General features: G+C 37.8%; 1 protein-coding gene across 1 annotated transcript; it reads right to left on the bottom strand.

Annotated features, from left to right (window-relative positions):
• Nucleotides 1–2877: 2877 nt before the first annotated feature.
• LOC115685283 (disease resistance protein L6-like) lies at nucleotides 2878–3879 on the bottom strand. Its single transcript, XM_030610320.2, has 2 exons — nucleotides 3286–3879; nucleotides 2878–3122 (listed from the first exon to the last, which is right to left on the bottom strand). Exons 1-2 carry the CDS (start codon nucleotides 3877–3879, stop codon nucleotides 2901–2903), a joined length of 816 nt encoding a protein of 271 aa, XP_030466180.2. The 3' UTR covers nucleotides 2878–2900.
• Between the last annotated feature and the right edge of the window lie 8609 nt (nucleotides 3880–12488).

Here is a 12488-nt window from a genome sequence, read left to right as displayed (position 1 = left end):
TACCCCCAAATTTATCTTTCAATGCAACCCACATTGCTTGAGCTTTGTCATAACTTTCAAACTCACACATGAGATCATCTTGCATACAGCTCAGTAACGTGATGCGAGCAATGCTATTTTTCTTTTTCCAAGCTTGATAAGCTTCTTGATCTCTTTTATGTTGAGCAGAAGTTCCATGCTCAGGTTCATCCATGGTGTGGTTGAGGGTTTCCAAAACCTCTTGCTCCTCAAGGATATATTGAACTTTTCGGTGCCAAATATCATAATTGTCACCGTTCAGCTTCTCACCCTTATTGAGGTCAGCCACAATGGTCTTGGATGCCGAAGCCATAATCACTATCTACTACACATTGACATAATAAACGCAGAATCAATACTAGCACATTTTCTATATAAACACACATTTTAATTTGCAGCAAAGACAAACTAAATTAATGATAATTCAACAAAAGACACCAAAATGAAAGTTCACGATGTTCCCAATCAGCTTCGGCGTACGATTGTTCTACTATCATTAACTTGTTTAATTTGTGCAAATTTTAAGTTCTAGGTGAGAATTTCTTCTAATTCTACCAACCTACGAACTCCCACTAGACTAGATAATTCACAAAAAATATCTAAAACAATGATCACATCCTTTCTAGCAATCATATAGCATGGCATGATGTTAATCAACAAATAGAACATCCATGCAATAAATATAATCAACAGCGGAATTCATGACGTAAGGATCTCCAGCCATTGTTTTAATACGCTCAAAATTAGAAAAAATGCAAGCACGTCAAACTATATAGACATGCCATCAATGAAACATGCTCTACATACTATTTATGTGGTCATTTACATGTAAGTCAGCATCTGTATTTCCAAAACCATAGGGAAATACAAGTAAAATGCAATAATACCCCAAAAATACACATATTTAGGGTTCCGCATGCATTTTCAAACCTTTAAAAGCTTAAAACATATAAAATAACTACATCACAATGTAGAGAATTTCACTACGAACACAACGGTACCAACCACAGCCCGAACGGACATTCCACGTGCCCACACGCGCCACCTAAGTGCGCGGCGCGTGTGGCGCACGCGCCTACCCTATTCGGGTTTCTGAACCGGTCCGACCGGCTTGACCGTCGACCGGTCCGACCGGTTGATCGGTCAACGGTCGAGGTCAACTGTCGGGTCGGATCAGAGATCGGGTCGGGTCGCCGGTTGCCGACGGTGGACCGGCCTGCCTGCCGGCGGCGAGATGACGTCATCATGACGTCAGCATGTCGGTTACCGACAGTTTTGCTGACGTCATCGATGACGTCAGCACGCGCCGCTTGGCCGACGCGCGCGTGCCGTCCACGCACTGGCAGGGCCAGCGCCTTGGGCGCATGGCTCCCACGCGCCGCGGCTTCTGGCCGCGCGTGTGGGTGCGTCCGGCGTCTTCTGGCGGCGCTCGACCCACCGTTCTTCTCGTCTCGGCGAGTTCTCTCAATTTTATAAATTAAAAAATTATTTTCTCAATAAAAAAGGTTTCGAAAAACATCCGAAACGAATGGTCGCCCGTGACGTTCAAACCCGTTCTTCGTTTCAATTCATGTTCGTCGACTCATCTTGCAATTACCGAGCAATGAATATGCAGACAGTATGAAGTTCATCATCATGATCTCCATATCAAACAGCAAGCGTAAAAAATCAATAGGAAAACAAGGCAGAGATCATAACCTGGCTCTGATACCAATGTTGGATGCGAGTGTCGGGAGAATCGACTAACCTGTTCGATGCGCTCCAAACACAATTTCCAGGATCACACGTCGAATCACTAGCAAACGATGAACGAATCTACTTCACGTTGGTCCGAATACAATCACAGGGAAAGTATTCTTGTTCCACAGCGTTAATGCCGATTGTCTTCTAAGAATAGATACGGAATCCTTATACGTCGAGAGAGAGAGTTCTGAATTTCTCTTGTAAATTGTTCATCATCTTACTGAGGAAGTTATCGTAACTTCCATTAAGAAACTCTCCTCGCACCTCTTCAAAAGGTGTCTCTCAGACATACCTCTTATTAGAGCAAATGGTGTCCCTTGGACACACACATCATGGGCGGACCGACGAAATATAACATTCAGATGGTTCACGAGAAGAATCTTTCCTCCTTACTTTTTCTTTGACATTCTGAAGAACAAGTTCCATTTCTCTCCACAAATCCTCCATTTTGTTGAGTTCATTCTTATTTGCAGCAACCAGATATAAAAGACTCCCTGCAGCTCCAAGGTCGAACATATTCTCTTTCCTATATTTTCCTGGATAGAGGAGCATGCAAGCAACAATCACTCATTTAGTGAATCTTCCATTTAATAGTAATGAAAGCAGAGAATATTTTCATGGGAGTGTATGAAAGATGTTACTCATCACTTATATGGTTCAATTGGGGTGTTTGATGTGAATAGGCATGTTATTCCAGTTCCACTAACATGCACATCCCTAGCTAGTATGGTGAATCAAATTGCTGAAAGAGGATATATTCCTACGCGGGTAACAAGTTTTTGTCCATACGGGCATGGCTGGTACACTTTATAAAAAGTAAAGGAGAAATCGGATACACTAGTCCAACTTCAGCATATAGCTTCTAGCCCCGAAACCTCTTAAACTTCACATCCTAGCTTCCCTGTTTGGGCGTAGTTGGATCAATACACAGTGAATATAATCTTCAGATAACCAGCGAAACAAAATTCAGTTGGCTCAATTGAATTAAAATTAAAGGGTAAAGGAAAAATAAAGGTCCGGAAAAGAAACCTAAATAATCTACAAGGCGATTATCATAAATTGAGTAGTAAACCATACCTTAAATATGTCACATACTTTTGAATTATCTGGGAAGCGATTGTCAAAAAGTTCAAGGACGACTAAATTCTTTGAATGAATAGTAGGCACACACTAAAATCCGGTGAAGGAGAACACCATGAAAGCCATCTCAACTTTGGTAGACAAACGATGAAATCCCCATGCAAGGTCCCATAAGATAATCTCAGGAACCTCAAACTTTCAAACCTTTCGATTTCTTCATGGATAATTGAGATATGAGAACTCCTTCCCAGTAGATCAAGTGCTTCAACATCTTCCTTCCTCTACCAATAAATTAATTGCAGTGATTAGTTGAAGTTTGTCAGTAACCAGTAATTTTATTTACGATTTGAATGAATGATAGGGAAGAAAAGATCATGAGTAGAAAGTTGAATTCTCAAACGCAGGGATGTCACTTTTTTCATTTGAAACTGATAGTTGTCTTACCTCTTTGGTTTTTACTAAATCAAGGACCGCCTCGCTAGTCCATAGCCTACTCCGCTTCCCAAGATTTTTAGGACTTTCTTTATGAACAATTTCCCGTCCTAAGTCTCTCAGTTGGTTATGCATCCAAAATTTGTTATTGTCCTTTATCTTTATCAAGGACATTCTAACAAGGTCCTCAATTTCAGGATGAAATTCACAAGCCTCCCACGTGTAATTGGCATTACAAATATCCTCATTGGTGAAAAGGCATGCGACATCAAGAAAAATTTCGCGCCGATGATCATTTAGGGCATCATAACTAATCATCAACGTCTTTTGTACTTTTTCATCAGGTATTTCCCTTGACTTGTCTAATGTTTTCTCCCATCTCGCTTTGGGTTTTCCATGAAGTAACGAACCTATAACTTCAAGAGCTAAAGGAAGGCTCCCGGTAGTAAAGACAATATCTCTTGAGAGACGGTCAAAATCATCCTCCGCCAGAGAGCCTTCAAGAAACACACGCCTATTGAAAAGTTGGAGTGCATGGTAAAAATTCATCCCCTTCATTTCATAAGGCAGAATTTGGAGTGCATGGCTAGAATTCATCTCCTTCATTTCACGAACCATTCTTTGCTCAATAATGTCCAGTACACTTGTGTTCCTAGTGGTGATAATTATTCTTGTTCCACGATGCAACTGACGTTGTCCCATTAGATTCTCAATTTGTTCTTTCTCATCAACTTCATCAAGAACAATGAGAACCTTCTTACTGCCAAGTGTTGCCTTTGTAAGAATAATGTGGCCCACATGATGTTATGAATTAATGGTTTAATAAATATTTAAGTGCTAAAACATATTGGCTATGAAAAATAGATGAAAAAGTGTAATTCTATTGAGAAGTTAAAGTTCCTCCGATGAGGTGCGACTCTTTTGAAGTGGGATATGCTTTGATGGAAGGCACCACTTGAAGGGGTATATATAAAAAGATTCTGGTCCTCTCTCCACCCACGATAACATACAAAAAGAACGTTGTATTTTTATCCTCCATCGACAAGATACATTAAGCGAAAAGTGGGTTAAGGGAGAGAAATCAGATTTCTTCATTTCTTCTGTTTTCTACAACAATTATCTGCAAGGATATGCTATGGATAAAGATATGTCTTCATCCCTCTTATTGTGAAAATCATGAAGATCTAAGATCCTAGATTTCATAAATTTTTCCGCATAAAAGGATTACGTTATAACTTACAGTTGGTATCAGAGCGAGGTTTAGGATCTTATGATTTTCCGATTATGGTTTCTAGGTTTGGATTCGCCAAACGATGTTGGTCTTTTTGTTATTTGCCAAAGTGGTTGAAATGATTTCTTGTTCTGATTCATTTCATCGAATCTTGGACCTTTGTGATGGCGCCGGCGTGGTCTCCCAAACCCACTCGTTAATTTGGTTGGAGATGGGCTATTGGAAGAGACCTTGATGACGGAAGGCGCGGCGGAACGGGGCACAAAAAAAAAGAAAACGAATGGACGCGATGAAGAAGGCGCGTGAAGCCACGCGTGCGCTACGGTTGCAGGCGCGTAGATCCACGCTCCAAGCTCGTGATGCACGCGGTGAAGGAATAGGCGCGTGTGACGCACGCGGGTGCGTATGCATAGGCCTGTGGGCCCCATGCGCCCACGCGGCAGTTGAGGCGCGTGCACCTCACACGCCTGCTGCCCTCTCCGTCGATTATTTACGATTTTGCCCTTGACCGTTTGATTTACTGTTTTGTCATTGACCGAATTATTTACCATTTTGCCACTAGCTGCTAAATTTACGGTTCTGCCCCCTATCGATTCTGATTTTACGGTTTTTCCCTTACGCATTAATTTACGGTTTTGCCCTTACGTGCAATTTGGTGAATGTTTATGCATGAAACAATTATAGTGTTTTACAATTTCAAGAATTCAATTATGAGTGGTTTGTTAGTCATCAAAGTAGGCAAACCATAATGTCTTGAATTTTTGAAATTGTATAATGTTTCTTTCAATTACCCATGATTATTTGATGCTATGATTGGAATTGATATATTACATATCCTTATTGGTGTCGTGGGTATATTGAAGTTCATTTATTTTAAGGACTTAGGGACTGATCCAAAGGTTAATCAATTTCTTATAATTCATGAACATAATAGTTGGTAATTAATATGTCTTGTTAAGTTTGTTTGTCTATCCAAAGATATCAAATAAAATTTAAAGGGGTGTATTTATAATTACCAAATAAAAGTTATTAGCGTCATTGCGGTTTATTGCATGTTTGTATATTATAGGATCACCCAAATGAGAACTATGATATACATGTAATGTTTAATTTGAATATGATAATGTGATATTCTCAAGGCATTAATGTATGAGTATATTCTTGTATATTTGCAGTATCTGTACTTGTTTCTCTTCATTCGCTTGCTTCGTCTGTTCCTTTATTCATTGGAATGAATTTTCCTGATTGGAGTGAATAAGTCCAATTTCACCTAGGTGTCTTGGATCTTGATTTAGCACTTCAAATTGAGAAACCAGCTGCTATTACTGATGAGAGCAGCGATAATGAAAAGTCTTTCCATAAAACTTGAGAAAGATCGAACATATTAAGCTTAATGTTTATGTGAATGACAGTTGCAAACAACTTAAAGACAACTCTTCCCAAAACTGACAATGCTAAGGAATTTATGAAATTTGTGGAAAAGCGTTCTCAAACTGTTGATAAGTCACTAGCTGGTACATTGATGAGTACTTTGACCACCATGAAATATGATGGTTCACGTACCATGCAAGAACATGTACTAGAGATGACAAACTTAGCGGCAAAATTATGGACTTTGGGAATGAACGTGGATGAGTACTTTTTAGTATAGTTCATACTTAATTCCTTGCCTCATGAACAATATGGGCCATTTCAAATGAATTACAACACTATAAAGGACAAGTGAAATGTAAATGAATTGGCCAGTATGCTTGTTCAAGAGGAAACAAGGATAAAGAATCAAAAGGCTCATTCTGTTCATCTCTTAAGTCATCAAGAAGCTGAGAAGAATTCCAAGAGGAAAGGTGGAAGGAGCAAGAAGAACGGTTTACACAACCTGAATGACTCGTCTAAGGCTTCTCAAATCCACAAGAAGGAACACAATCTTATTAAGTGTCACTTTTGTAACAAAATTGGATACTTGAAGAAAGATTGTCTGAAGCGTAAAGCTTGGTTCGAAAAGAAAGGTAAGTCTTGTGCTTTAGTATGTTTTGAATCAAACTTTACTGAAGTTTCTCATAATACTTGGTGGATTGATTCTGGTGCCACCACTCATGTTTTAAATACGATGCATGGATTTCTTTCTATCCAGACCATAAAGCCAAATGAGAATTATGTGCTCACGGGGAATAGAAACAAAGCTCCAGTTGAAGGCATTGGCACTTATCGTTTGATCTTAGATACCGGGTATTATTTGGATTTGTTTCGAAACCTTTATGTATCTACTTTTTCTCGCAGTTTAGTTTCTTTGCCAAAACTTGATGTAGCGGAATTCTCTTTTAAGTTTGGTTGTGGATCTTTCAGTTTATATAAAAATAATAATCTTATTGGAACAGGAATTTTATGTGATGGTCTCTACAAGTTTAAACTTGATAATGCTTTTGCTGAGACCTTAATGACCTTATATCATAATGTTGGCACTAAACGCAGTTTAGTGGATGAGAATCCTACTTACTTGTGGCATAAATGTTTGGGTCACATATCCAAAGAAAGAATGCAAAGATTAGTGAAGAATGAAATTCTTCCAAATTTGGATTTTACTGATCTTGGAGTGTGTATTGATTGTATTAAGGGTAAATAAACAAAATATGCTAAAAAATGTGCCACAAGAAGCACAAAGTTTCTTGAAATTATACACACTGATATATGTGGTCCTTTTGATGTTCCATCTTTTGGTAAAGAAAGTTATTTTATCACCTTTGTTGATGATTTTTCACGTTATGGTTATTTTTATCTATTGCATGATAAATCACAATCAGTGAATGCACTTGAGGTGTATATTAAAGAGGTTGAAAGGTAATTAGATAAAAAGGTGAAAATAATATGGTCGGATAGAGGTGGTGAATATTACGGAAAGTATGATGAATCGGGACAATGTCTGGGTCCATTTGCTAAATTCCTTGAAAGACATGGTATTTGTGCTTAATACACAATGCCAGGTACACCACAACAAAATGATGTAGCAGAAAGGCGTAATTGTACTTTAATGGAAATGGTTAGGAGTATGATGAGTTATTTATCTCTACCCTTATCATTGTAGATGTATGCTTTAAAGACTTCTATGTATTTATTAAACAGAGTTCCTAGTAAGACAGTTCCAAAGACTCCATTTGAACTGTGAACGCGAAGGAAACCTAGTCTATGACACCTGCATGTTTGGGGTTGTCCAACAGAAGTAAGAATTTGCAATCCACGTGAAAAGAAATTGGATTTAAGAACAACCAGTGGTTACTTCATTGGTTATGTAGAGAAATCCAAAGGGTATAGGTTTTACTGTCCTAATCATAGTACAATAATTGTTGAATCTGGAAATGCTAGGTTCATTGAAAATGTTGACATTAGTGGAAGTGAAAGAATGCGTGATGTTTGCATTCAAGAAGTTAAGGTGGAAGTTCCTCCACCCAAAACTTCTAAAATTATTGTTCCTGATATTATAGTTCAACCCAACAATAGTCAAGAATAACAAATTAATGATCTAACACTCCATAATGAAAATGTCAATATTGAACCTATAGTAGTTGAGCCACAAGAAATAGCATTAAGAAGATCTCAAAGAGAAATGAGGTCAGCTATTTCTAATGACTACGTGGTTTATCTACAAGAGTTAGAAATTGACTTAGGAATTGGCAATGATCTAGGTTCATTTTTACAAGCCATGAAATGTGATGATTCTACTAAATGGTTCAATGTCATGGAAGAAGAGTTAAAATCTATTGATCAAAATCAAGTTTGGAATCTCGTTGAATTGCCTGAAGGATGCAAAAAGGTCGGGTGTAAATGGGTCTTTAAGACTAAGCGCAACTCAAAAGGTAATATCAAATGATATAAGGCCAGACTTGTTGCTAAAGGTTTTACTCAGAAAGAAGGCATTGACTATAAGGAAACATCTTTACGAGTCTCCAAGAAAGACTCACTTAGAATCATTATGGTTTTGGTGGCTCATTACAATTTAGAGTTGCACCAAATAGATGTTATAATGGGAATTTATAGGGAGAAGTTTATAGGGACCAACCTGAGAGCTCTTCAGTTAAAGGAAAGGAACACATGATGTGTAAGTTAAAGAAATCAATATATGGACTTAAACAAGCTTCTCGATAATGGTATCTTAAGTTTAATGATACCATAACTTCTTTTAGATTTAAGGAAAACACTGTTGATCGGTGTATATATATGAAGGTCAGTGGGAGCAAGTTTATTTTTCTAGTTATGTATGTTGATGACATTTTGCTTGCTACCAATGATCTTGGTTTGTTATATGAAACCAAGAAATTTGTCTCTAAAAATTTTGAAACAAAAGATATGGGAGAGGCAACATATGTGATAAGAATAGAAATATTCCGTGATAGATCACAAGGATTGTTAGGGTTGTCTCAGAAAACCTATATTGAAATTTTTTTACAGAGATTTAATATGGATAAATGTTCAGCAGGAGCAGTTCCAATTCAGAAAGGTGACAAATTTAGTCTTATGTAATGTCTGAAAAGTGAATTGGAACAAGAACGAATGAAAAGTATTCCTTATGCATCTGTTGCTGGAAGCTTAATGTATGCTCAAACTTGCACCAGACCAGACATTAGTTTTGCTGTCGGAATGCTGGGCAGGTATCAAAGTAACCCAGGATTAGATCATTGGAAAGCTGCAAAGAAAGTTCTCAGATACTTGCAAGGAACGAAGAATCACATGCTCACTTATAAAAGATCTGATCATCTTGAGGTGATTGGATATTCAGATTCAGACTTAACCGCATGTACCAATACAAGAAAATCAACTTTTGGTTACTTGTATCTTTTGGCTGGAGGTGCAATTTCATGAAAAAGTGCAAAGCAGTCAGTTATTGCTACATCTACTATGGAGGCTGAGTTTGTGGCATGCTTTGAGGCCACTATTCATGGGATATGGTTGCGGAACTTTATTTCAGGGCTTGTGATTGTCGACAGTATTGCCAGGCCGCTGAAAATTTGTTGTGATAACTCTGTAGCAGTTTTCTTTTCTAAGAACGACAAGTACTCCAAGAGTGCTAAATGTATGGAGATTAAATACTTGTCCGTTAAAAAAGAAGTTCAGAAATAAAGAGTGTCAATTGAGCACATTAGCACCAATCTTATGATTGCAGATCCCTTAATTGTTAAGTAAAATTAAGAAAAAATTGAACATAAACAACTTTTGAACATTATCCTATATTTATAAACTTTTATCTTTGTTGTACATATCACCACCAAACTCTTTCCTGTTAGTTGTCTTTCATATACAGACAGAGATGACCTAATGTAACAAAAACGAGGCCCTTTTTTAAAGATTTTCCAAAATAAAACCCCAACTACTTTCCCCTTTATGAAAAAGGTTTCAAATCTGTACAAAGATCTATATAGTTGGGGTGGGGAGGGGGTACATAACCAAACCTGCAAAGTTAGGCTAGAATTAATATGTTCAATGCACCTTTATCTGTATGACATGATGGTAGATTCAAAAGTAGCAGCAGTGATCTCTTAAGAGAGTTTGAATCTTCCTATTTGGCTAAGTTGTTCTTGGTTCCGACGTGGGAACGAGCCAAGAGAAAGCTTGATATCAAGGTCCTTAGAACTCATGGCCACAAGTGAAATACTTTCTCTGGGCTTGCTTGCGATGACCAAGCAATTCATGAGCAACTTGGCAGATTTCGAAGAACGACCAGATTATCAACTTTGGAGAACAATTCCCTTATCAATCAAAAGTGCATACTAGATGATGAAAACTGACTTGTATACAAAATGCGTTAAAGTCCAGTTTTTAGGAAGTCACTGCTTCCGATATCAGGCAACTTCTATTAAATATCGGCCTATGAATGTTGATAGAGATTACTGTTAACCAACCACCTAATCATTGGCTGAAAATGTACATCGGCACCAATCAGCTGCCTGTCGGTGCGTCGGTTGGTTTATCACATGCCGTCAATGGTTGAAGAAACTGTCATCAGCAAGCCAAATATTGGTAACTGCTTTGTTAGTTGAACCATTTGGAAATCAATTTGTACTCCATTAGGAGATAGACTTACCTCGGACAAATGGATAATGTATCCCCAATTCAGAGGAAAATCCTATGCAACATGAGTTCTTGTTTTTGGAGCACTTGTCCCTCGACTATAGTTGCCTTCGAGGTTTATCAAGAGGAGTCTGAAAGTTATCTTTTGATGTCATCACTTAGCTCTTCAATCAACCAAAATGGCGAGACTTGACTTGGTCTTTCCATCTCCACAATTTCTGAATTATCCTTCGAATACTTTTTCTGTTTCAAACTCAAAGAAATTCAGCTTTAAAGCTAGGAAAGTCATGGTTGCCGACACATTCTGATATGCTTACTAAGTATGTCTTGAATCTATCACAAAAGGTTCTTGGTGGAGCAAGTTCAGCTAGACCTACAAAAATAGGTTGTGATTAAGTTCAATATATACCTTTTCAGTCTGTGTGACATGATAACAGTAGATCGAAACATAAACAATAGCAAGTGAAATACTTACAGGGTTTGAGTCTTGCTTCGTGATCTGATTTTGCTTTCCATGTGGAGTCCGTTCTCTCACATTGTCAAGGGGAGGCTCTTCGCTGATTTAATGATCCTGAAGAACTTGCAGATGGATGGAACTAAAGCTGAACCTCAGTGACGGGCTCTTTGGCATCCCGTTCTATTTTAGCCTCCTCCTAAATGAAAAACAAGTTTTTATTTAGCCAATATTCTATTATGAGAAAATGCAGATGTCATCAAATATATCATTTCCTTCACATTGGTTTTGCCTTTTTCTACTACAAGGGTACAACAAACTCATGGCTTCTATTTGCAAGACATCATGAGTCTATACACTTCTGAATAGTCCATGTAGTGTAAAATCTCCCCTTTTCTTCCTTCAAAGTCGGTTTTACTTTTCTAAATTAAGTTCCTTCCTGTACGACGCACATAATGACCTTGCTGATCTCAGAATGTCCAGAAGTGAAAATCTCTAACCTTGAATTTCTTCCATTCAGGTGACTGAACTTGAAAGTATTGATGAAAGAAGCAGAAGGAAAAGACAGTAATACTACAGGAATCTAAAATAAATATGCATTATATGGAACAAGACATCCATCACCGCAGAGAGCGAGGAACTACAAATTTTGCAATTTAATCTACCATAGATCAGTTACATTAGCGTCAGAAATCCAGTCTACAAGTTGGAAATTCCATTTTCATGTTTGCATGAACAGATTTTGTAGATAAAGTCAATGAATGGAAGATTATGACCAAAGAGAGAAGACCAAAGAAAATGGAAAGGAAAGCGCAAGACCATTGCCTCCTATCAAATAATCCAAGGAGGCGGCATGCCTTTTCAGTCTCCAATTCAGAGTTCTTGGTCTCTGATTCAGCTTCTGCTGTTACTTTAAGAACTACCTCTCCGTAATGCTCGAATCAGATGTCGTTGTCTTTATCTGGACTGGATTCAAGTAACTCCCTGTTGGAACCAAAAGAATAATAATAAACTTTGAAAACTTGGAATGAGAGCACAAATAATTATTGGAGGGAGAACTTTTGTTTAGAGTGCTTTGTCTTTGTGGCTTCGTGTTTGGCTTGATTTACAACTCACGACTTCATCCCTTTATATAGGAATTGAAGTTCACAAACAACGATGATTACATTTAATAAAGAAAACATAATAATCCACAATCATTAAGAAAGACAATAAAACAGCTTAATCTGTTGAAGAAAAACGAAGTCACGTTGAAGTCTTTATGACTCTTCTTTAATGCTTGTAGCTTCCAGCAACCGACGTGCTCAATCACACCAATAATCAATTTTATGTTACTCCAACAACCTCCCTTAAAATTGATTTTGGAATTCAACAACACCAAGCATCATCTTTAATTTTTTGAACGCCTCCATCTTCAATGGTTTCGTCAAAATATCTGCAATCTAATCTTCTGACCTACAGAAATTAAGTTCG

Source organism: Syzygium oleosum, unplaced genomic scaffold (genome assembly GCF_021117445.2).
Source record: "Syzygium oleosum isolate NSW1041296 unplaced genomic scaffold, Sole_v2.1 Sole_v2.04, whole genome shotgun sequence".
Lineage (NCBI taxonomy): Eukaryota > Viridiplantae > Streptophyta > Magnoliopsida > Myrtales > Myrtaceae > Syzygium > Syzygium oleosum.
This window is presented reverse-complemented; position numbering and strand designations above follow the sequence as displayed.